Below are 26,605 nucleotides of genomic sequence, written 5' to 3' on the forward strand. Positions count from 1 at the left end.
TTCTAATCATCTGTGGCACCTTTGTAGAAGGGTCTGTTCGAAAACATTTTATGATCTGGGAAATTTTAATATTCCTTGCCAAGTGGTCTTCACAGCAGTACGCTACATTTGGAGTAAGAGAACGTTTGGGGTGATTTATATATACTTCAAACAGAGCATTAAGCAGTGGTTTATGTGTATCTGCCACTTGCCTACAGGAGCGAAGAATGCATCCGCCCAACAGGGAGGGAAAGGCCCCTTGCTTGCCTTGACTCCTCCCACGTCTGACCCTGGCTATCCCGCAGTGAAGAGACACGCGCCCAGGAACTCACAGGCACCACGAGTCACGGCGGGTCCAGAAGAAGCCAGAGGCGGCAGCCCCAGAGCACGCGCGCATCCTGGATCAGAGGGCTCCCCGAGACAGAGCCAGCCCTGCCAGCTCCGCTCTCCGAGAAGACGGTGGCGCAGGGGCAGGCCAGGCAGCTCTTTAGCGCTGCAGGGAGGGGCCGCAGCGCCCTCCGAGCAGCAGGGTTGGTGCAGGGCCGGTCAAGCAGCACTTCTGGAACGTGGTGCAGAGGGATCGTGGGAGGAATCCTGTCGAGGTGCAGGGCCTGGGGCAGAAGGCCGGGCGGGCTGAGATTCTGCACCATGTTTCCAGTGACACCTGCTCCGTGGGCTACCTTTTAACTAGATCGCAACTAGATTCATGTTAGAATCACCTGGGGAATTTTTAGACCTGTACAGACGCCCAGGCCTCACTCCTTACTAATTAAATCAGAGTGACGTGGTGGGGGGGCCACACACAATGGGGGAGTCCTGATCCCGGCTCAATATTGTTCTAAAAGCTCCCCCAAATGATTCTCATGTGGTCAAGGTTGAGAACAGCTGATCTCAGGTTCAACTCATTGTTAAGCGGGGGCCCCCTCGAAAGAAGAGGTTCAGGAGACAACCACCAGACTTCACCTGGTTTTACCACTTCAGTTTTCCCCACCGAACAGTCACACCGCGTGCTGAAGGCAATTTACTGCCACCCCCTCATTTTAATGATGGAAATGAGCAGGAACGCTCTTCCTTCTGTGCGTCTCACCCCAGTTCCTGACACGGGCTTGTGTACGTAACAGGCTGTCAACATGCCAGTTCACGATGGTGAGTTTTACTTCCTCTCCCTGACCCCAAAGAGGCGCTAATAAACAATTATTGCACCAAAGGGCAGAAGAAAAGCCAGCGGTGCAGAGTATTCAATGACTGAACAGCACTGGGACCTAATTACAAGTCGCAGTCTACTGCCAAACCAACTCCAAGAAGGAGCCGAGAGGGGAATAAAGCTTCTTTCAAATTCTTCACGGCAAGAAAACAAACTGCAGTCTTCTTTCAGTAGTTGATTGGATTCAACGCACTCAAGTTACGGAAGTTGACGATTTTTAATTCAGACCAAAGTAATATCGATACACGACCACAGACAGTTTAGCATTTTATCCTCGCTTGCAACCTACAAAGTGTAACATGTTCATAAAAGACTTTAATAAATATAGTAAGGCTTAAGGTGATCACCGTTTTGAGTGGAAGACTTTGCTTTCTAACACACTAGCTGACATTCAGAATCTTTAAAACCAAAAATGCTCACCACCTTACAGTAACTGATACCAAACATAGCTTGCTCCAGTTTTTTTCCCCACTCGAGGTATCTCTGTCCTATCTTCCTTCCTCCCATATCTGATGGACAAAGAATGTACCCACATTTGTTGACAGGTTAAGAGAATGCAGTTCTCTTGATTGGTGTGACCTGAAATGTTCACTTGCTCAGTACAAAGCTTTTACTGAGTCACCTGGACAGTTAGTAATGCAGCTTACAAATAAATAAAGCTTACCCAAGTGGCTTCAAAGCTCATGAAACAGCAAGAAAGGCTGCCGAGCGTACTGAAGAAGGGCGGCAGCGAAATGTTAGCTCTCATACACTGCAAACTGGAGGCAAACCCTATCTGTAAGAAAGTAGCTAGCTACATACAAGTCCTCTCATCTTGCACAAAACACCCGAGAAGGTCTTCTCCAGGGATCCTCTCGTTATGCTCTCAGTATAAATCCTTGACCACAGGTCACCCCAGCAGAAAGTGGCTCTCCAAACAGACCGCGGCCCTGCACCCAGTCAGATGTCCCTGCCTGCAAATTAAACTGGCAGCGCTGGTCCCACAGGCCCAAGGACCGCCCACAAAGGGGAAGCAGAGGAGAAGTACACGCTGACAGTCGCCTCCCTCCCAAGTCCTTTAGATGGACTCCAGGATCCAGTCACCGCTAGGGAGCGGGGAGACGGGCAGTGACAGGTCCCTTGGGGGGCCTCGCTCCCTCCCATCGCGGAGGGAGCTCTGCTCCTGGAAATACTCCTCCTCCTCCTCGAAGAAGCCGTTCTCCAGGGCGTAAGTGCAGTCTGGGCTGGACGCTGCCTGGCACGCTCCCTTGTATTCCTGGATGGACTCGTAGAGGCTGTACAGCTGGCAGAGCAAGGACATGTCCAGCTGTCGGAGGCCAACCTTGAGGGAAGGGGCGGGGAGGTAAAAATGAGAAGTCAGCACTGGAGTGTCATCTTCGCTGTGCACTCAGCCAGCAATCTGCTCGTGCCAGCGCATTCTTTCCAAGCAGCAAACGACTCAGAGCATCACTTGAACACTGTGGATTTCCAGTTTTGGGAAAACCTTAATTACGTGATGCCCACACCTCAAACGTTACTCAACGTGTCAGGGGAGGCGCACACCTGCGGGGCAGCGGGCCCTGGCCTGTTGAATGTCCCCTGGCACTCCGGCACGCCCTTCCAAGCAACAGTGTTGCACATTCCGGAAGCCCCAGCTGGCTTCACTTTGGACACCAGGATTCAAGGGTGTCATTTCCTCTTGCCACGATTGGATTCAGAGAAGACCCACATGTGCCTGCCCTGCTACGGCCGTCTCTCCTCCCTGGGACAACAGTCTCCTTGCCAATGCCAGTGGCCAACCAGGGAGTGTTACATTCTGTGACCCTCCGACCAGCTCAGTCTCCAGGCTCACAAGTAGTCAGACTCCCTCTCATCTGGACCAGAGGACATCTCCTCCTGAGACGGCTGCAGCATCACTCCCCCAGAGCAAGCAACTGAGTTGGCCTAGCAAGACCTGGGGCCTCTACAGATTCTCCTGGGAACTATTTTCACAAGTGATGATAGAACCAAGAACATTTAAAAGCCACATGTTTATCTTCAGGTTCCTCCCTTCCCCGTGGCCCATCCCAGGGAAAAGAGCACAGTCAGGACAGGAGATGCATCTGTTTCCATCAATCCCATAGGGAGAAAGGTTAATTCCCCTAGAAAGGCAGCCTATTTCCTGTGCCTGAGAACCACTTGGGGATCTCGTTCAGCCTGCAGATTCTGACTCAGCAGGCCTGGGGCCACTTGGGACGGGGACACTGAGCAATGTTGCTGGACAGCAAACCTCTCCGGGGCTCGAGGGGAGGAACTCTAAACAAGACGCCAGGACACCTGCCTTCTGCTTCTTGGCCTTTGAGCAAGTTATTTATCACCTCTATGCCTTCGATGATAACAAAGTGGAGTCATTTCTCTTAATCTATTGGGTGGATTGCATGAAATATCAACCTTTTAAATAAACAGGAATCAAATGCCTCCCATGTACCAAGCACTAGGCTAAAGCACTCAAGATGCATGGGAAAGAGTATACAGAAAATCACAGGGAGTGTCAGAGGATTTAGTCTTTATAATTACCAGCAATGAGGTCTTCTACACAAGGGAAGCTAGGGCCCAGTAAGGAGCGGTCATCGGGTGACAAGACTGGGTGCTGAATTCCAGGTCACTCTCCACACCGTCAACCACTCCCAGTCACCAGCAACTTCTACAGTCCAGCTAAACAGACCACAGAAATAGAGCCACTCGCACGGACTTGGCGTACTAGCCAAGACGCTCAAAGGAAGACCCAGATGGAGAGGCAGGACCTGTTGTTTCTGGAGCGATTCCCATTATTCTAGAATTCCTTCTACCCTAGAACTCCTAAAGAAGCTGTTCCCAGGAACAGACCTCATCATAAGCTGGGGGCAGGGCCTCCAGGCCCAGCTCCAGCACTTTCCATGGCTTTGTTGAGGCCCTTGCCCTCAACCTGCCTATAAGTGGAGGCTTTAGACCAGATCACCTGCGGCTATGCAAACACCGGGGGCTCTGTCATAAATGGGTGGTCTGCAACCTTTCTGGCACCAGGGACTGCTTTCCTGAAAGACAATTTTTTCCACGGGGGGCGGGGCACAGCTGGTTCAAGCCGTAATGCGAGCGGGGGGGGGGGCCGCAAATGAAGCTTCACACACTCGCCTGCCGCTCACCCCCTGCTGTGCGGCCCAGCTCCTAACAGGCCACGGACCGATACGGGTCCACGGACCGGGGCTTTGGGGACCACTGTCATAAACCACTGCTCCTTAGTTCTCAATGAATGGCGATCACCTGGGAGAAGGAGTTTCCTGAGGGATTCTGAGAGGGCAGACCTGCCCCAAGGCCTCCTACTCTCCAAAGGACACCTTGAGCAGGGAAGGCAAACCAAGAGGTGACCGGCCAGCCACAAGGTCCCACGGTCGGGCCTGACGCCATCAGTCTTCTAATGAGTTTGAGTGTGTGAGTGTACGTATGCATGTGTGTGTGTGCGTGCACAAAGTGCACATGTACATGGGTACGTCCAGGGGAACAGCGGGTCCCTGACATCTGTGTTTTAAAAATCACCCACGTGATCCTGAAGTCCAGTTCCAGTGAAGAACCTGGGTTCTTGACGTGAGTATCTGCCTCTCCTGGGCCACGTGTATGAACTGCCCTGGGCGCCGGGAACCTCAGGCCAGCAGGGCGCCGTGCCGCATCCAGGGTGCCGCGCGGTTTGGGCGCCCGCCAGCCCGGGTCCAAGCTGCGAGAGCACTGCAGACCAACTGTTCCACTCCTTAAAGAGCGGCTGCCACCCTTGTTTCCTTCCTCTCTGTTCTTTTCCACTCTGCTGGCCCGCAGGGGCCCACCTTGGAAAGGAATGGCAGCACCCGCGAGCCGCCTCACGCCTCTGCCCCCTCAGCCCTGAATCCTGAGCGGAAGCACCCCCCCCCCCGCCCCGCCCCGAGCCAGGGGTGGAGGTGGGGTCGCCAGCACAGCCACATGGGAGGCACGCTCCCGGCCAGCCTGCTGGGTGGGAAGCAGTGGTAACTGCAAACTCTCAAGGAGGAAAGGACCTCACACGTCTTACTTCAAACCCCCCCAAAAAGAGGACCTTCCAAACCAGCTCGTTCATTTCAAACAGGTGTAATTATTCTTTATACAAAGTCAAAACCTGCGAGCCCTTTGATGCTAGGTGCCGCTGCACATACAAATTTAATTACTCTGTTTCTTAACCACCTTTTAAATATTTGAGGATAATCTCATTCCACTGCCTTTACCCCCTAAACTATTTGTCTTCTCGAGCTAATATCCTCAGTGATGACGTTCTGTTCCATTAACCATCTAGTCTTTTCCTCTGGACTTTCCAAGCCTCCTCCACGGTATCCAGATCTGAATACAAAAACCAAGTCACAAGGCTCGGAATTAGCATTTTATACAAGGAACATAAATTTTAATAAAGGAAGTCACACATCCCAGAGAGTACCACCAGTATTTGCTCCAAAAGTCACAGAAGACATTCATCTGGAATCCTGGAGATGCTTCTACTGAGTCACTCTGATACCAGTAGGGTTGGGTGACCCCAAAACTGTAAGGGAAAAAGAGGAAGCAGGGAGCGACATGCTATTGGCCCAGGTCTGTCACCCTCCTGGGCCACCGGAGGCGGGCACAGGTGAATGCAGAAGCCTAGGGTCCACGGCTCTACAACCCCTGCCAGGCTGCAGAGGCCCTGACTTCCCACGACGCCATGCTACCCCCAGAGTGAGGTTCCAGGCTGTCCTCCTCAGGTGCCGAGGTTCTCCAAGACACTCCCAGGCCTACGTGGGAGACGCACTAGGCTGGAGGTCGGATCACAAACCGGACCCTTCTGCACAGGCATGGCCAGTGACTCACAAAGCTGCCTTGTCATTGGGTGAAACCCTGGCCTAGAAACCAAGTCTGACATGCCTAGGAATACAGCGCAGCCCTGCACACGCCTGTTACACAAGCCAACAGATGCCAAGCCTTTGGATGAATTTAACAGGGATTTAAACACAACACACGTGCAGGCACATGCACAAGCCCACACCCCGCCCCGCCCAGCTTCTCAGGCCCTCCTTCAGGCACTTGATTCACCTTCCTGTGATTCACCAGCAGTCCTCCAGATTAGCTACGAGGACACGGGGTAAGTAGCTACAGGAACAACCCAGCTTCCCAGCCAGGACGCCTCTTCCCCAACTGTGGTTGTTTAAACATTTTCACTTGAATTTTCTAGAAGTAAGGTGAAAATCCCTAGGCAGCATCCCATAATCTGGCCTGAAACTGTTCTCCTCTGCGCCTCGTGCACCAGTCAGGTTGAGGCCCCTTCACCCCGACTGTCGCCTGGCTGTCCCCACTGCATGGTAAAGTCCAGCCCCAGCTTCTTCCCGACTCTTTAGACTTGCATGGGCTCAGCCACCAGCGCTCCTCGCTTTCCCTTGCCTTCTCTGCCTGTCTCGTGACACTGATCATTCTCTACCTTATGCTACAGGTACACACGTGGTCTTCCTTCTCCTACTGTAGGACAAGCCCAGAAGGCAGGGACCATCTCCCCTTGGGTCCCTGAACACCCAGCACAGAACCCTGTGGAGGAAGCTTGGACACTGGTTGATGGAGGGAAAGTGCCTCGCTGTGGAGACCTTGGTGCCCTCCCAGAGTATGCCTCGTGGCAGAAGCGGCCTGGCAGTGGGTCGCGCTGGAATCCACAGACCCCTGGCTCCAAACCAAGGTGCCCCTGAGGAAAGCCACAGACTACGTGGTTCTCGCCACGTCATCAAAAAAGCAGTCACCTCTTGCCTGACAGGAGAAGGCACAAAACCAAGATTCCTTCCTGAGCGCTCATTACAGAGCCAGCCATCTGCAGCTGGAAGAGAGACTCAGGGCAGGCCAGGAAGCAGGCTCTCTACACTGAAGGCATGAGGGTCTGTGGGGGTGGGAAGCGCAGAGAAGGACCAGCCAAGAAAACTCTACTGCAATTATGTTTGAGGACATGATTAAATCACCCATGAACAAGAACGTCTCATCCTTCCAGAAAAAAGTTGGGGGGGGGGGGGGCAGGAAAACATGATGCCCTCAGCAAGCCCGCTAACCCTCAGCGCTGTCCCCATCCTGCAAGCAAGAGAAGCCTGTCACTATAGCAACGTGTTCCCACATGTCCCTAAAGGACAGCTGCTCTCCTGATTTCACAGCTGGATTCAGAAAACAGGGCTCCTTTTTGAAAGCACAGTTGAATTCAGACAGGCTCATTTTAGAAAAATACCGGATTTAGAATCCTGTAATCTGTAGCTCCTTGTTCTAGACCTGAGGCCATTAAGAACAATCCACTCATTTCCATCACTTTAAACTGCTAGAGTGATTCCTTCCTCTCTCTGTTCAGGCTTCCTGCTTCCTTCCTGAACTTTTCCCACAAACAGAGCTCCCTGCACCCTCCCTGCGGCACACACAGGTGGCTCACCAACCCACGGCATCTCCAACAATGGGGCCGAACAATCCTGAACCCCCCTCGAAACACTTTCAAAAATTCACAATGGGCTGCTCAGCTGAATACACCTCAGACAGGGTGGTAGTTCCCAGCTGGGTTTCGGGTCACCAAGTCTCTGAATATCTTTGGAGGGTGATGTTGGGGAGGAAGTTCTTCCTGACTTTTAGACTATAATAGAAACCGTTAGGATACAAGGCTTAGAAGAGGAAAGAAAGCTGTAATGGGAAATTTATGTTGATTGAAAACCAAGCATCATGAAAAATTTCAGGATTTTTTTAGAAGCAAAAAATATATTTAAGAAACATAGTCTGTTTTATTTAAGAAACTAAAAACAAAAGTTGGGGTAATTCACTAGCACATTTAAGGGACATAAAAGCAACTTCTTCCCAAATACAGCAATGAGTAGAAAACAAGTCAAACATACAAGGAAACGGTCTTATTTATACCCAGCTCCACAGAGGAGCCTGGGCCCAGGGGGGAAGCAGATCTGGTACCAACATGGGCAACGAGCCCTCTCCCGTCAGTCCACCATCTCCTCATCACTACGATTCCTCAGCCTAAGATGAAAAATACCCCACCTCTCACCCTGCGAGGGATGTATAGATCCGAAGGTAAGCTATAGAATCAGGAACTACAGTACAGGGGGCCCCAAAATATGGGGACAGAAGTCTGTCGGGTGAAAGTTTAGTTTGAAACATAATGGATGATAGAAATTTGACTTTAAAAATTAGGTTACAGTCATACAATTAAAACCAGGCGGTCATTTAAAAGAAAGAGCAGCTCTCTAAGTACTAGAGTAGGACACTGACCAATGCACACTGTTAGGCACAGAAGTTCCAGGTACAGAATACTATGTTTAGTAGGACCTCACTTTATTCATCTATACACACACGTGCAAGCTTTTGACTAGAAGAGAAAACATCCGTTAGCAGAATTTACTTCTGGAAAGTAGGACTGGACATTTACAGCATTCTGTGCTGCTGAATTTTTTTTTTCCAGCAAGCATGTTACCCTTAATTTTTAAAAACTAGTAATAATAAAGTATATAACTGATGTGCATTGCTGGTAGGGCTGCATGCTTGTAAAACCTTTCTGGAGGACTCACTGGCAATAGCTATCAAAAGCCTTCAAGTATCACATAACTTTTAAGCAGCTAACCAGTTCATTTCTGGGGACTGTGGAGTAGAAAATCTCAGCTGTACACAAATAGGTAATCTTCATCCTTGTCCTGTGAGGTATGCGTGGATCTGTTACGATCAGGAAACTGAAGCCCTGAAAGGTGCAGGCCCTTCACTAAGAGCTGCAACCAGGTGGTGGGACTCCAGCGTCCATGCCCGAGGGTCAGCTCGCCCTGCCTGCGTAGACACAGATGCCGCCATGTCAGCTGTGGTGCAGCAGAGGCCGCTGAGATCACAAGTGACCTTTATTTGGGGCTTTTCTGAATTTTCCAGATTTTCTACCATGAATATGTATTAACTCATGAGAGAACTTTTAAAGCTATCTTTTTAAAACGTAATGAATGAGTAAGCATATATAACGCATGGCTTGTAAATTTATTTTTGACAAGACTTGGTAAATGCCCCAAACTTAATGAGTGTCTAGTGTGCATCCGCAGGCCTGGAATGTAATTTTAAAAAAAGCAGTGACTTTAATGGATCATAACCTGATTTCTGAATAAAGGATGTGTTGACAGAAGGATGCTGACCTGCGTACTGTTTAGGAAAGGAAAACCAAAGAGAAAATCTTCCTCGGTGTTGATCTACTAGAGAAAGAGCTATGAATTCAGCTGCCCCAGCTGGAGAGAGATGCCCCTGCAGGACCCTGAGCTCCCCGGTGGCGCGCTGTGATTCTGGGCTCCCTACGCAGGCTTCCATCCCGCACGTGGCTCCTCCCCAGGGGAACGCACATCAGTCAGCCTCGTCTCCTGTTAACACTGCAGCCCCACCGAGCTGAGGGCTGCCTCGGAAGAGCCCTGGTGAGTCAGAGACAGCAAACAGTCCAAGTGCATGGCCGCGCCAGGCATTAAGCCAGACCCAAAGCTCAGCCCACCTCTACACGCTCCCCAAAACTCCTCGACCAGGAAGGGCAGTTTGAGTGGAGTTTTCTGCTTACACCTGAAGGCATCCACGCTCATGGATGGAGCCCATTCTGCAACTTGGCAGTTCTCATGAAGACATTCTTGTTCATCTCCAACCTAAAGTAATGATAGTACCAATGTAGCCCATTTCCTCTCATTCTGTGCTAGGCAGAGATGAAAAGCAATGGACCATTTTCTTTAGGAAATGTCTTTCTTTGCACATTCCTTTACTTTCTCTCCCGATTAGAAAAATAAAATATTCTAATTGCATTAAAAATTCAGTGCCTCGTAATTATACGAACAGTCTTCCCTAATTTCATACTCTAAAGCGGTGGTCTTCAGATGTTTTGGTCTTGGGACCCCTTTATACTCTTAAAATTATTGAGGGTCCCAAAGAGCTCTTGTTTATGTGGGTTATACCTATCAATAATTACCTTATTAGAAATTAAAACAGACAAACTTTAACATTAATCCATTCAAAAACCTATACCATTGCTATCATAAATAACATTTTTGTAAATGAGATTTTGTAGATCTTTTTAATGTCTGGCTTATCTGCTTCTGTACTTGATCCTCTGTAACGTGCTTTTTTGGTCGAAACAAACCTAGCCTCACATAGATATGTAATTGGGGAAAAAAGAGTATTTTAATCACCTTTCAGGTAATTGTGGATATTCTTCTTTGACACTATTCTTAAGGTGGCTCCAGTGTGGAACTTGAAACTATGCCAATGAGCTTTTCATACTGTTTCATTAAAACTCACCACTCTTAGACTTGGAATGGATCTTTTAACCACGCGTCAAGCGTTAGTTATATGAAAAATGTGGAAAATTGATCCACTGAACTATTTCGATCCTCCAAATATTGATAGATTTCCTTAGGTGCTATTTTGGAAAATCACATCTGTCAATATGACCACCACATAATTACAGACTCCTCCCCCCACCAAGGATCTGGGAACCCCCAGATGTCCTCAGACCACAATTTAAGAACCATTGTTCTAAACATACCCACTTTTAGCTGTTTAGCATATATCCCTCAAGACACTATGCATACACAAATGTACACATGTACTGTTTTGTAACTTACTTTCCCAAACCTTGAACACCTGTGTTCATTTACATAGTTACCACATTCTTTTCAACAATTATACTGTATTCTATTACTGTTATATATTATTATTATAGAATACTACTCTATATCACTGCAAAAGATATTCTTGTACAAGTACTGCTATTCTCTTCTGTGACTATTTCTGTAAGATAAATTTATGAAAATGAAATTGCTGGGGAGAAGGCAGAGAAGGGGAATGGGATGCCTTCCTTCCAATCCCTCCCCAGTCCTGAGGCTACAAACAACAGACCATTCATCAAGGATTTCTGTGTCCAAGTCCTGAAAGTTCATCACCCAAGACGACGAATACAGACATGGATACAGTTGATGCTAAAAATCAGGTGGGACTAGAGGAAAAAACACGACTTATGACACGTTGGAACTCAACACACATTTGAAGGTTAGCTTGCATTTCGTCATTTTCTCGAATGATATCCAACTAATTGAAATTGCCTCTCTGCAAGAGTAGATGCAGTTAAGGAAGAAAATCCGAAGCTAAAAGTCAGAAAACCAAGTTCTTGGACAATATACAGAAAGCTTCATGTCCGTACCTAGTGTTTTTTTTTAGACAGCTGACATAAAAAGCAAGAGAAAGTGGTCAGTGTCCATTCTGTTTTATGGTGTTTATTTCCCCAAACCCACACCATCACTAGGATCTTTCTTTTCAATCTTTGCTGATCTTTTAGCTAAGATAAAACAATAAGCTACCTTATTGTTTTAATCTGCACATCTGTGGTCATAAGGGATGTTCAACACCTTGTCGGTTCTCTTTATCTGCAAGAACTTGGCTATTTTATTGCCAATCCTAAGTACAGTCAACAACCTAAGAATACACCAAACACCCTCTTTCCAAGTGTCTTGTCTCCGTATGTATTCTGGTAATGTTCCTTAGCCCAGCCTCCCCAGGCTGGGACAGGCCTGGCATCCCACAGAGGTGACCCCTCCCCTAGAGAGCACTGGTCAGAGGATAGACAACGCCCCGCCCCCGCCAATTCTCTGGTCAAGGACGGCACCTCCCTCTCTGAATCCTTGAGGACGGGATTCTTCCACCTGCAAAATGAGGCCAGCCCATGGCTCTTTAGGGCCAATCAAGGAAGTGAACAGAGAGTGCTCATAAAGCTGAAAAGCCACATCTCTTAACGAATTTCTGTGGAACCACAGGGAAGGCTAAGGGGTTTTTCTGCCTCCAAAGTTCCTGGGGGAGAACGAACATCTCTGTTGTGCCTGTGGGGGAATGAGCCACAGGAAAGAAGGGGCAACCTTTGTGAGCCCTGCCTACCTATCCCCTGGAGACACCTGGAGAAGGTGGGCGAGGAGTGAGGTGAACCGCAGGCCAGGGCTCTGGAGGAGGACTGGGCAAGAGGGGGAGATATCTGACTCAGCCAGTCTCAGGGCTGGTTTCCTGCTCAGGGACTCTGTGGTCTGTCTGTAAGGTTTCCTACCCAGGATCCTGAAAAATGTCTTTTCAAACTGGGCTCTCAAGTCGCTGTAGCGTTGAGGTAGGCACTGCAGGAGCAAAACTGTACCGCTGCCAACTGCTGCTGAGTGGGAGAAACTGCCTAAGGGCCATGGTCCTCTTCCTGAGCGCTCTCTGAACATCCATGCCCACCTGGCCTTGAAGAGCCACAGCAATGTCAGGCCCGGGCCCAGAGCGGGAGGGACTGATAGCTGCAGGATGCAGACGGGCCTGGGGCATTGGCTCTGTAAATGAAGAGGTACCCAAAGAGCGAACAAATTGGGGCACTTTCATAGTCACACTTAACAGATGAATGCCTTTAACCAAAAGGGGGAGAAAAAGCAGAAGGGTTGTGTTGTTCATGAGATACTTACGAGTTAGGAAAAATGTGAACTTATAGTCTCTACGGGGAGGCACAGTAATAGATAAAAGTTTAAAGTGGTACAAAAAAATATCTTTCAATCCTTTACATCTTCAAATCCTAAGACTGTAAGCATAATCTCACTTAGGGATAAACTTGAAAGTGAAAGGCCAATGACCCCAAAGACACAAGTCTTTCACATGCATAAACTATCATAAACACTTCTAGCTTTTGCTGTCATTGGGTGGATGCTGGGCTGGAGATAGGTACTACACAAGGTAATAACGGCCTCAAATCTTTAAGAACTATTGTAGACAGCCAAATTTTTGATGAACCAAGTCCAAGAACAGCAAACTTATCCCCTTCTTCCTTTTTAGCTCCCAGTTCTTTGCAGTAAATGGATTTACAACAAGCAGGTATAGCTGCGCAAAGGTCCTCAGGGACATCAAGCATACTGTATTAGGGAGGCCCTGCCCCTGTGCACATGTTATTTTATGACAGAGCAAACATCTATAGGCACTGTGACGACCCATAAAAACACAAGGGGAAAGAATTATATTACTATATTCCGGGACCTCCCTCCGCAGAGCCGAGCGCCCGGCTGGAGCCATCTCTAACTCAGGGAGGAAGAGAGACAGGCCGAAAACTGACGCTCAGACAGTCACACAGAGAGGAGAAAAAGATGGCGGCGAAGTAGAGAGACGTGGAGTGCATCCCTCTCCACAGATGCATTGGGAATGCACGGAAGGACGCAGTCATTCCCACAGAGAACCAGCTGAACACCAGCAGACGGCCTCGGACACCGGATGGGACTGCGGGGAGCCCGACATAGCCGACTGAATATTCGTCTAATCCAATACTCGGACATTAGTCTGAGGCTTGGACAGTCTTCTATAAACACCTCTATCACCAGGACAAGCAACCCCAAAAGCTTGGACAACCATGAGGAAACAAAGAAACACCATGCAGGCAAAGGAGCAGGAAAAAAACCCACAAGACCAAATAAATGAGGAGGAAATAGGAAAAATGCCTGAAAAAGAATTTAGAGTAATGATAGTAAAAATGATACAAAATCTCGATAACAAATTAGAGAAAGTACAAGAAACAGTTCATAAGAACTCAGAAAAACAAACAGCAATGGATAACAAAATAACTGAAATTAAAAATACTCTAGATGCTCTAACCAGCAGAATGACTGAGGCAGAAGAACGAATAAGTGAGTTGGAAGATAGAATGGAAGAAATAAACGCCACAGAGCAGGAAAAAGATAAAAAAATAAAAAGACTAGAAGACAGCCTCAGAGACCTCAGTGATAACCTTAAACGTACCAACATTCGAATTATAGGCATCCCAGAAGAAGAAGAAAACAAGAAAGGGTCTGTGAAAATATTTGAAGAGGTTCTAGTGGAAAACTTCCCCAACATGGGAAAGGAAATAATGAACCAAGTCCAAGAAGCACAGAGAGTCCCATACAGAATAAACCCAAGGAGAAATACACCAAGACACATATTAATCAAACTAACGACAATTCAACACAAAGAAAAAATATTAAAAGCAGCAAGAGAAAAGCAACAAACAACATATAAGGGAAAACCCATCAGGATAACAGCTGACCTTTCTACAGACACTCTGCAGGCCAGAAGGGAATGGCAGGATATACTGAAAGTCCTGAAAGAGAGAAACCTACAGCCAAGAATACTTTACCCAGCAAGAATCTCATTCAGATTTGAGGGAGAAATCAAAAGCTTTCCAGACAGGCAAAAGTTAAGAGAATTCAGCACCACCAAACCAGCCTTACAACAAGTGCTAAAGGAACTTCTCTAAGTAGGAAACACAAGAAAAGGAAAACACCTACAAATACAAACCCAAAACAATTAAGAAAATGGTAATTGGAACACACATGTCAATAATCACTTTAAATGTAAATGGATTAAATGCTCCAACCAAAAGACACAGACTGGCTGAATGGATACAAAAACAAGACCCTTCTATATGCTGCCTACAAGAAACCCACTTCAGACCAAGGGATACATATAGACTGAAAGTGAAGGGATGGAAAAAGATATTCCATGCAAATGGAAGTCAAAAGAAAGCTGGAGTAGCAATACTCATATCAGACAAATTAGACTTGAAAGTAAAGACTATTAAAAGAGACAAGGAAGGGCACTACATAATGATCAAGGGATCCATCCAAGAAGAACATATCACAATGGTAAATATCTATGCCCCCAATATAGGAGCACCTCAATACATAAGGCAAATGCTAACAGCTATAAAAGGGGACATCGACAGTAACACAATTATAGTGGGAGACTTGAACACCCCACTTACATCAATGGACAGATCATCCAAACAGAAAATAAATAAAGACACACAAGCTTTAAATGACACATTAGACCATCTCGACTTAATTGATATTTATAGGACATTCCACCCAAAAACGACAGACTACACTTTCTTCTCAAGTGCACACGGAACATTTTCCAGGATAGATCACATCTTGGGTCACAAATCAAACCTCAGCAAATTCAAGAAAATTGAAATCATATCAAGCATCTTCTCAGACCACAACGCCATGAGACTAGATATCAATTACAGGAAAAAAACTGCAAAAAATACAAACACATGGAGGCTAAACAATTCACTCTTAAACAACCAAGGAATCACTACAGAAATCAAAGAGGAAATCAAAAAGTATCTAGAAACAAATGACAACGAAAACACAACAACCCAAAACCTATGGGACGCAGCAAAAGCAGTTCTAAGAGGGAAGTTTATAGCAATACAGTCCTACCTTAAGAAACAAGAAAATGATCGAATAAACAACCTAACCTTACACCTCAAACAACTAGAGAAAGAAGAACAAAGAAACCCCAAAATGAGCAGAAGGAAAGAAATCATAAAGATCAGAGCAGAAATAAATGAAAAAGAAAGGAAAGAAACCATAAGAAAAATAAATAAAACTAAAAGCTGGTTCTTTGAGAAGATTAACAAAATTGATAAACCATTAGCCAGACTCATCAAGAAAAAAAGAGAGAAGATGCAAATCAACAGAATTAGAAATGAAAAAGGAGAAGTCACAACGGACACCTCAGAAATACAAAACATCATGAGAGACTACTACAAGCAACTATATGCCAATCAATTGGATAACCTGGAAGAAATGGATACATTCTTAGAAAAATACAATCTTCCAAGACTGAACCAGGAAGAAATAGAAACCATGAACAGACCAATCACAAGTACAGAAATTGAGGCAGTGATTAAAAATCTCCCAACACACAAAAGCCCAGGACCAGATGGATTCACAGGCGAATTCTATCAAACATTTCGAGAAGAGTTAACACCTATCCTTCTCAAACTCTTCCAAAATATTGCAGAAGGCGGAGCACTCCCAAACTCATTCTATGAGGCTACCATCACCCTGATACCAAAACCAGGCAAAGATGTCACAAAAAAAGAAAACTACAGACCAATATCACTGATGAATATAGATGCAAAAATCCTCAACAAAATACTAGCTAACAGACTGCAACAGCACATTAAAAAAATCATACACCACGATCAAGTGGGGTTTATCCCTGGGATGCAAGGATTCTTCAATATATGCAAATCAATCAACGTGATACATCATATCAACAAATTGAAGGATAAAAACCATATGATCATTTCAATAGATGCAGAAAAAGCTTTTGACAAAGTTCAACATCCATTTATGATAAAAGCTCTCCAGAAAATGGGCATAGAAGGAAATTACCTCAACATCATAAAAGCCATATATGACAAACCAAAAGCCAACATTGTTCTCAATGGAGAAAAACTGGAAGAATTCCCTCTAAGAACAGGAACAAGACAAGGGTGTCCACTCTCACCACTGTTATTCAACATAGTTTTGGAAGTGTTAGCCACAGCAATCAGAGAAGAAAAAGAAATTAAAGGAATCCAAATTGGAAAAGAAGAAGTAAAATTATCACTCTTTGCAGATGACATGATACTATATATAGAAAACCCTAAAGACTCTACCAGAAAACTGCTAGCACTCATTGATGAGTTTAGTAAAGTAGCAGGATACAAAATTAATGCACAGAAATCTCTTGCATTCCTATACACTAACAACGGAAGAGCAGAAAGAGAAATTAAGGAAACTCTCCCATTCACCATTGCAACCAAAAGAATCAAATACCTAGGAATAAACCTGCCTAAGGAGGCAAAAGATCTGTATGCAGAAAACTTTAAGACATTGATGAAAGAAATCAAAGATGACATAAACAGATGGAGGGATATACCATGTTCCTGGATTGGAAGAATCAACATCGTGAAAATGACTGTACTACCCAAAGCAATTTACAGATTCAATGCAATCCCGATCAGATTGCCAATGGCATTTTTCACAGAACTAGAGCAAGAAATCTTACGATTTGTATGGAAACGCAAAAGACCCCGAATAGCCAAAGCAATCTTGAGAAGGAAAAATGGAGTTGGTGGAATCAGGCTTCCTGACTTCAAACTATACTACAAGGCCATAGTGATCAAGACAGTATGGTACTGGCACAAAAATAGAAAGGAAGATCAATGGAACAGAATAGAGAACTCAGAAGTAAGCCCAAACACATATGGGCACCTTATCTTTGACAAAGGAGGCACGAGTATACAATGGAAAAAAGACAGCCTCTTCAATAAGTGGTGCTGGGAAAATTGGACAGCAACATGTAAAAGAATGAAATTAGAACACTTCCTAACACCATACACAAAAATAAACTCCAAATGGATTAAAGACCTACATGTAAGGCCAGACACTATCAAACTCCTAGAGGAAAACATAGGCAGAACACTCTTTGACATACATCAAAGCAACATCCTTTTTGACCCACCTCCTAGAATCATGGAAATAAAATCAAGAATCAACGAATGGGACCTCATGAAACTTAAAAGCTTTTGCACAGCAAAAGAAACCATAAACAAGACTAAAAGGCAACCCTCAGAATGGGAAAAAATAATTGCCTATGAAACAACGGACAAAGGATTAACCTCCAAAATATACAAGCAGCTCATGCAGCTTCATACCAAAAAAGCAAATAACCCAATCCACAAATGGGCAGAAGACCTAAATAGACATTTCTCCAAAGAAGACATACAGATGGCCAACAAACACATGAAAAGATGCTCAACATCACTCATCATCAGAGAAATGCAAGTCAAAGCCACAATGAGGTATCACCTCACACCAATCAGAATGGCCATCATCACAAAGTCTGGAAACAACAAATGTTGGAGAGGGTGTGGAGAAAAGGGAACTCTTCTGCACTGTTGGTGGGACTGTAAGTTGGTACAGCCACTATGGAAAACAATTTGGAGGTTCCTTAAAAAACTACAAATAGAACTACCATATGATCCAGTAATCCCACTCCTGGGCATATACCCAAAGAAAACCATAATCCCAAAAGAAACTTGTACCATAATGTTTATTGCAGCACTCTTTACAATAGCCAGGACATGGAAGCAACCTAAATGCCCATCCACAAATGAATGGATACAGAAGATGTGGCATATATATACAATGGAATATTACTCAGCTATAAAAAGGGATGAGATGGAGCTATATGTAATGAGGTGGATAGAACTACAATCTGTCATACAGAGTGAAGTAAGTCAGAAAGAGAAAGACAAATATTGTATGCTAACTCACATATACGGAATCTAAAAATGGTACTGATGAACTCAGTGACAAGAACAGGGAAGCAGATACAGAGAATGGACTGGAGAACTCGAGGTATGGGAGGGGGTGGGGGGTGAAGGGGAAACTGAGAAGAAGCGGGAGAGTAGTACAGACATATATATACTACCAACTGTAAAATAGTCAGTGGGAAGTTGTTGTATAACAAAGGGAGTCCAACTCGAGGATGGAAGATGCCTTAGAGGACTGGGGCAGGGAGGGTGGGGGGGAACCGAGGGGGGGCGTCAAGGAAGGGAGGGAATATGGGGATATGCGTATAAAAACAGTTGATTGAACCTGGTGTACCCCCCCAAAAAAATAAAATAAAATAATAAAAAAAAAAAAAAAAAAAAAAAAAAAAAAAAAAAAAGAATTATATTACTATTGCCAAACGGATCCTTTATGGCATTTAATTCTCATTTTCCTAAAAGGGTCCTGTAGTCTAAAATAATGAAGCGGCTTGCCCAAGTTATATCACATAATTTAATAATAGAATTCAAGCTCTTGAAGCCCAGCTCATGAGCTTCCCAACTCTTAAAGAGCTTGTTAAAAATGCAGATTCTGGACTTTCTAGGTGGCGCAGTGGTTAAGAATCCACCTGCCAATTCAGGGGACCCAGGTTCGAACCCTGCTCCAGGAAGATCCCACATGCTGCAGAGCTACTAAGCCCATGCACTACAACTATTGAGCCTGCGCTCTAGAGCCTGTAAGCCACAACTATTGAGCCCATGTGCCACAACTACTGAAGCCCACATGCCTAGAGTCCATGCTCTGCAACAAGAAAAGCCACGGCAACGAGGAGCCCACATACCACAATGAAGAGTAGCCCCTGCTTGCCGCAACTAGAAGACCCAAAGCAGCCAATAAACAAATTAAATTAATTAATTAAAAAAAATGGAGATTCTGCAAACATACGGACACCAAAGGGGGAAGTAGGAGTGGGATGAATTGGGAGATTGGCATTGACATATATACACTACTATGTATAAAACAGATAACTAATGAGAAGCTACTGTATAGCACAGGGAACTCTACTCAGTGCTCTGTGGTGACCTAAATGGGAAGGAAATCCAAAAAAGAGGGGCTGTATGTACACGTATAGCTGATTCACTTTGCTGTACAGCAGAAACTAACACAACATTGTAAAGCAACTCTATCCCCAATAAAAATAAAGAAAATATTTTTCTGAAAAAAAAAAATGCAGACTCTGCCTCTCCCACATTCTGATTCTGCTGGTATAGGAAGGGGCCCAGGAATCTGCATTTTTAGCAAGCAGCCCAGGGCATTCTGGGGCTGCTGGTCCACTTGGGGAACACCACGATAAGCCATGCTGCTGAGAAGACCAGTGAAAACACAAAAGACAGTATTATAGGCCAGTGGCCATGCCCAGTCTCCTCTGACCAAGGTCAACCAAGAACACTGCTGACCTAATGCTCTTATTCCGGATGCTCTTATTTCGCACACCTGAATCGAGACTGGCCCTCCAACCAAAACCCATTTAAAGACGCAAACCTCCTCTGTGAGGCCCTGGTTTCATGTGTAGGATGAGGACAGAATTCTGTGGGGATTTGCGCTATTCAAGCTCGTGCCTTCTCCTAGAATTCAGTTTCCTGGACAAGCTCATTAGGCATTTAGTTGTTGTCTCAACTAAAAAGCAGGATAGATTAAGTGTGGCTGCTTTCAGGAATCAAACCCTCTTTCTCAGATTAAATTCTGCACCCAAACCTTTGCAGTTCAGGAACTCGAAAGTTCTGTGTGGTCGACCGCCCACTCATGCACAGGTGGGTGACCAAAGTAACTATTGGAGGGTTTGAAGAAAAAAAGAAAACAACAGACAATGAGTTTTCAAAGCTACTAGAATGTGCTGCTGGTGGTTTGAGAAACGGAATTCAAGCATCCTCAGAGACGCCACCATCTTCCGTCCCCAAGGCTAAGGCTCTCTTTCCATCTCTGCGCTTCCATGGGACGCTTTTGAGGACCTAAGCTTGATGCGCTAACCCTACAGGGCTGCTGGGCCCTGACGACTGTCTCTGAAGAGCCCTGCAGGGAAAGGTGTGTGCCGGGGTCCTGTGGACCCTGAGGGTCATGTGTGTCCTTCAACCACCCGCAAGGATTTGGCATGCCAACCGAGATCTCCTGAGCCAAGCTAGCCTGTCAACATGGCAGACAAAAATCTTTCAAACGATGGGGCCCTTGAGGGCAAAGTACTTTTATCCAGAAAGAGGTCTGCGGCAGGTATCTAGTATTCTGGCTGTCCAGCAGCAGCCCCTCCTCCATTTCTGCAAACGGTTCTTTCTTGCACCACACCCCATCCACCTGGTCACACCATCTGTCCTCGGTCACCAATAGCTGGCGCAGGCTGGCCAGACCACCCCCCAACCTGGACCTGCTGGCCTCCTGCCACACAGTATTTTCAAAGTGGCAGTAAGAAGCATGGCTGAGGGACTTACTTGGATAAGTAAGTGGATAAGGGCCCGGGTCCGAGCCCTGGTTAGGGAACTAGATCCCACACTCCTGCTGCAACTAAGGAGCCGGCAAGCGAGCCACAATTAAGGAGTCTGCCTGCCGGCTCAACTAAATAAATATTTAAAAAAAAAAAAAAAGCAGCAGCAGCATGGGAGTGTGGACACTGTTGGCAGCCACATTCCAAAATGTAGGCAAAAAATTAAAAAAAAAAAATAAAAAGCAGGGGAAAGAAGAATACAGTGGCCTTCCTGGGTTCTCCATCAACCCTGGTTCTAGTCTATCTCTGTACACATGCAGCCCTACAATGTTCTCCTTTTGCAAGAGTTGGTTCATATTGAGTCTATTACTAATACAGAGTCTTCAGACTCATGAAAAATGACAAGCGGTCTAAACTACAGCAATCGTATTGCTGTAAAGATGGCCGCCTCTGCCAGATGTTATAAGTGCCTTAACACCTAGAAAGTTCCTATTCACCCCTGTACCCTCCACAGCACCTTATAACTAACGGACACCTGGCCAACATCTGTTGAATAAGACCCAAAAATATTCTCTGATGTTGAAAAAAACCCCAATCTCAGCTTCTTGTTTTAAAGGACTTTTTCAGGTCTAAAGAGCAATAAGCATCTGTGTGACCCTCGCAGCTCTCCAAATGGGCTCGCTGGGGGCGGCGAAGGGAACTCACAGCAGCCCAGAACCTCAGGGCAACCCCATTACTAGGACAGGAAACCAGCACTCAGAGCAGAGCAGGGCGTCGCCAGTCATGGGACAGAACCTCTGCCCACACGGGCGCCCCTGGACACCAGCTTCCCAGGTTCTGCTCTCACTGTCCGTCAATCAGTTATCTCCAGGCCAGACTCTGCCAGCTTCCAGCCCCCCATTCTGAAATGTTTTACATACTCTTCTGCTGATGTAATGGCACCAGCTTCCCCCATAAGCAGCCACTCCCGCTGACTCCCCGACTGCTGCGATGACCCCACTTTCCCAACGATGGCTGATCAAGGTTATTATGCCATGTAATGGCAAACTATGGAGCTAGAGAAGACATTAGAGTCTACATCGACCTAAAAATATATGCCCCCCGAAGGCAGTAAAATACAGTGATTAAACAGGGTCTTGGAGCCGGACACATCTGGTTGAGTTTGTCACCTTTGATGAGTTACTTAAATTCTGAGTCATATTTGTAACAATAGAGACTTTCAGTATCTATCTCGTGGAGAAGTTATAAAAATTAAATAAGAAAATGTGAGGAAAGCATTTACATGGTGCCTACCAGGAGATATCCCCAAATACTAACAGTGCTTGTCTCTAGGTGCTGGGACTGTAATTTTCCATCATTTTGCTTAGCTGTGCTTCCCATCAAAAAACTTAAGTCACCTCTGGTTCCTTAGCATCACCGTCCCGGACGCTAGTATTTAATCAGCAATTCCTGCAGATTCTGCTTCAGACAAGCAGCTCCTATTTGATTCTTGTTTCACATTCCCAGGTACCCATACTGCTGGAGCCTCTCACCAGCTCTGAGCACACCTCTAGCGCCCCCCCACCCCCACCCCCAGCTCACCCTCCTAAGCACCCTGCTATCGCAGCTACTCTTCAAAGCCAGCTCTCCTGCTTAACCCGTTCCTTTGCTACTTGAGGCTTTCCGCAACCCACGTGGCCCCAGCCCCCGTCCTCTTACAGCTGGAATGTCCACTCCTGCGCTGTTCTAACAGGAGCGCGCTTGGGTCTGGTTTCGCGGCTCTCTTCTGAGACCTTCCTTACTACAGCTGCTGGCAGCTGGCCCTCTCTCTGTACTTGCACAAGACTTCTCAAAAAGGAACCAAATATATTCTGCGAGGACTTCTAGTTAGGTCCCTTGGCAGAGATTTGACCTCAGGCCTTCAAATTAAATATCAATAGATCAACACAAACTACTGGGCAGATAATTCCAGCATGAATTCTCAATTCTGATCTTGCAAGGCCCCCCACTGGGAGCTTCAGTTTGAGGTGACCACTCAGGCCACACTGCCCTAGGTTAGGAAATTTCAAAAAGCCAAAAAAACAGAGTACTTCTAAAGACCTTGTGACATTTCTTGAAAGGGACGTGTCAAGGCCTGTAGCCATATTTTCTCTTTATCGCAGCTAAGTATCAGACAGACCCAAGATGGCAGTTTGTTTTCTTTGTGCTTCAGATAGTTAGGCTTAGAGAGAGCTCTGGTCCAAGGCATAATTAGAAGGCTGTGGCTGTACTTCAGTTGCACCAGGAGGGACCTGGAAAAATACTTTAGGGAAGGGCACGTTTACTCCCAAGCTACCACTTGGGAGTATGCAAGCCTCCAGAGCATGTTTATAAAGCAGAGAGAGCTTCACAACAGGAGTGGCCTGAGGTTTTCCTGTCTCTGTTCCAGTAACTTAATCGGGATGAGTCTTCCTATTTCACCCCCGTATTTATGTTGCATCCAAGTTCAGATTGTAAACATACTGGGTGTAGATTTATCTATTAAAACACAGTTTACCAGCTGCACAATGCTGGTGTTGATTAATGTTTACTAATAAATTAAAAACAGTTGGCTTGGAATTTAAGTCTGTAAGAAGCTTAGAAAATCTTTTCAGAGAGAATTGAAAATCACGTCCATGGCAGTCACGGAGTGGGCAGACAATACCTAATTGAGTAAAGGGTGTTAAGGTGTTTTTCTAGACTTAATGCTTAGTTTTCGGAACAGATATGCTCCTGAAAAAACTGCATAAATTGATTTTTTCTAAATAATATCTTAAGGCACTAGATGCATGTTTATAGGACTCCGACAATAAGTTGTTTGGCAAATTTATTATTGGGGGAAAAAGCAGTTTTCAAATATTAGATTTCCTTAACCAAGTTTTTACCTGTGCCAGGAGAGGGGGAAAACCTGCACTAAGTAAAAAGAGAGACGGTGGCCAAGGGAAGGTGATCAGGGGCCTGCGGGAGGGTTAGAAGGAGGAAGTTTTTCTGTTCTCGTCTGGGCTGACTTAAGCCCGGAGACAGCTGGAGAAAGGCACCCTGCCACCCAAATCCCTAACCTTGAGCTGCTTCTGGCGTCGCCCTAACTCATACATCCTGGTCCACAAACACCTAACATACCTCCCAACAGCTGAGAAAAACTAAAGCCCCATTGTTTGGAGCCCAGACACAATGTGAAGAACCCGCCCGGGCTTCACCCAGACGGCGAGGACGCCACCACCCCGCGCTTCTCTAGCTGGCTTGGGGGAGTCGGCGTACCGCGCGGACGCGGTCAGGGTGAGCGGTCGCTTTCACGGCCATCTGCGGGCCGGCGCCGCTCCGCTGTAATCCGATTCTGCACGCGCCCGCCTCGGGCGCGGGGGAGGGGGCGAGGGCTGTTCCAATCTGTTGTCTACACTCGCAAGGACAAAAAGCTGAACTTTTCGGGGCAGGAAGACACAATCGCGCACGGCTCTTAACCCCTCGCGCGCAGGGAAGGCCGCTCCCCGACCCGGGAGGTCTGCTGCCCTCTGGGGAGGGGTGACAAGCCGCCCCCCCCCCGCCCTAGGCCAAGCGCCAGCCCCACGCCGCGCCCCCCGGGTCTCTAAGCCAGCTAGGGCCGGACTAGGCGCGCCCGGTCTCCCAAAAGCTGCCTTTTGAGAGGGGTACCCTCCCTAGGCGAGGGTCCAGTCGCGGGCACAGAGAGGACAAGCAAAAGGGGGTAGTTGAGAGGACAGTGTCCCTCTTTCGGCGCCGGCGCCTGGGGCAACAGAGCCAGGGACGGGCGGGCGTCATGGGGACTTCCGGAGAACTATCCCGGGACGGCGAGCCCGGATGGGAAGGACCCCCGCCCCGGCCCGCGGACCGCCCTTACCATCTCCTTGCGCAGCAGGGCCAGCGCGGCGTCCAGGTTGGGGGGCTTGGCCGGCAGCGTGGCGGCCCGCGCCCCGCCGCCGCCTGCGCCCCCGCGGCTCAGCTCGTCCTGGATGCGCGACTTCTGCGCGTACAGCCGCTCCAGGTGCCGCCAGCCCCCCGACGCGCCGCCCCCCGACGCCGAGTGCAGCAGCCCGCTCAGGCTCTTGGGCAGCGGGGGCAGCCCGTCCACCCGCAGCCCGCGCACCGAGCCGGCCGCCCCGGCCCCGCTCATCGCGCCCGGCCGGACCGCACGCCCTCTCCTCCGCCGCTGCCGCCGCCGCCGCCGCCGCAGCCTGGGGCCCAGGCTCCCGGCCCGCCCCCTTCCCGGCGGCGCCCCGCCCACTTCCCCTCCCTGCCGTGCTGCCCCCGCCCCGCGCCCCGCCCCCTCTCCGTGCCCCCTCCCAGCGCCCGCGCCCCTCAGTGCGTCCCCGCCCCGCGCCCTCGCCCCCTTGGCGCCCCACTCCGTTGGCTCTCCTATGGCCCCACCCACCTAACACCCACCCCAACCCCCAGCGCTTCTGCGCTCACCCCCACCGAGTCCCAGTTCACCATGGACCCCACCCCTTACTCCCCGCTCCCACCCCCCCAGCGCCCCGACTCGCCTCCAACCCCGACCCCTACCCCCCGCCCCACTCCCACCCCTGCGCGCACCCCCGGCGCACCTTTAGCACCTCCCGAGCCTCCCGCCTCACCTGCCCGCCCTCCTTGCGGGAGAAGAGCCCTTCCCTGGCGGCCCCACTCCCGGCGAGGTGGGCCTCTCAACCAGCTCCTAAAGCTGCTTGTAATTACTGATGGGGGAGGGTCACCTCAGATGCGACCCGACGACGCCAGCTGGTGCGGAGATTGGGGGTACGGAGGCTCCCCCTCGGGGCGCGCAGGACGTCCGGGAGGTTTGGCAGTGCTGATGATCCCGCCCTCGGTCAGCGTCCCCGGAGGCCAGGATCCAACCCGCGGGGTCCGAGCAGACCGAGAGGGAGGAGGCGGGACTCTGGCCACAGGACCCCCGTCTGTCCCCGAGGGCAGAATCGAGACCGCCTCCTGTTAAGTCTAACTTCCTGCCGGGAGGGTTGGGACCCCAGACTCGGGCGAATCACTAGTTCACTCCAGGGCGCGCTGGCCTTCTCGGTAAATGGCAATGTCCAGCCGTACCGACAGCATCCGAGAAGAGAGCCAGGTCTACCTTGGGAACTTCAAAATGAGAACAAACGTGTCTTTCAGCCTGGCTGTGAACACAGGAGTAGTTCTAAATGGAAATGTTAGGAGAGTGGAGAAAAGGATTATATCTCAGAAACTATCCATCAGCTGAAGCAAAAATAAACACGTTTCACACCTCAGAGAGAGAGAAGCAGGCTCTACCCTTTGGAGGAAGAATAAAAATGACAGATGTGATAGCCAGATTAGAGACAGGAAAGGTAAAGAGAGAAGTTTAGGACCAATTTGCAGAGACAGCCTCACTGCACATTAAAAACCAATGCAGTATACAGAGTGGATAAATTTAATGCCTCCTGACTGTTGGTTTTCATTATAAAAGGGACTTAATTGTTCTAACTGCATTCAATAGGATCACACTTAGAAAGTGTTCTGAGCCCTTCAGGCATTCAACTTAAAAGATTCCTACACTTTTGGGGTTTTTTTCTCCTTTAATCTACCACCCCCCATAGAGCCCTCTCCAGAATCAATGTTTGTAAGTGGTCCCTTGCAACTGAGTGAGACTGACATTGAGAAGCCCCAGTGCGAGCAGTGTGATTCAAGAGTATCAGGAAGGCTTCCCACCCCACCCAGTGCCTAGAATATCCCTCTTCTTCTCTGTGCCTCACCTACCACTAATTGCCTAGTTACATTTCCAGATTTCAGGTATTCGTTCATTCACCTATTTAAACAGTGGGTGTCTGGGAGAGTTACACATTTGCTTGTGTGGGAGTAAGG

General features: G+C 47.7%; 1 protein-coding gene across 1 annotated transcript; it reads right to left on the minus strand.

Annotated features, from left to right (window-relative positions):
• Window positions 1–1,381: 1,381 nt before the first annotated feature.
• FAM89A (family with sequence similarity 89 member A) lies at window positions 1,382–24,990 on the minus strand. The gene is made up of 2 exons (XM_057736042.1): window positions 24,639–24,990; window positions 1,382–2,504 (listed from the first exon to the last, which is right to left on the minus strand). Exons 1-2 carry the CDS (start codon window positions 24,909–24,911, stop codon window positions 2,241–2,243), a joined length of 537 nt encoding a protein of 178 aa, XP_057592025.1. The 5' UTR covers window positions 24,912–24,990; the 3' UTR covers window positions 1,382–2,240.
• Window positions 24,991–26,605: the final 1,615 nt, after the last annotated feature.

The sequence above is a fragment of the Hippopotamus amphibius genome, chromosome 5, assembly GCF_030028045.1.
Source record: "Hippopotamus amphibius kiboko isolate mHipAmp2 chromosome 5, mHipAmp2.hap2, whole genome shotgun sequence".
Lineage (NCBI taxonomy): Eukaryota > Metazoa > Chordata > Mammalia > Artiodactyla > Hippopotamidae > Hippopotamus > Hippopotamus amphibius.

Bases quoted from the DNA above. Each gene is read 5' to 3' on its own strand.
- FAM89A (XM_057736042.1), bottom strand. From the start codon at position 24,911: ATGAGCGGGGCCGGGGCGGCCGGCTCGGTGCGCGGGCTGCGGGTGGAC. The intron at 2,505-24,638 runs GTAAGGGCGGTC...CCTTCCCTCAAG, and splicing joins CCCTGCTGCGCAAGGAGATG to GTTGGCCTCCGACAGCTGGA.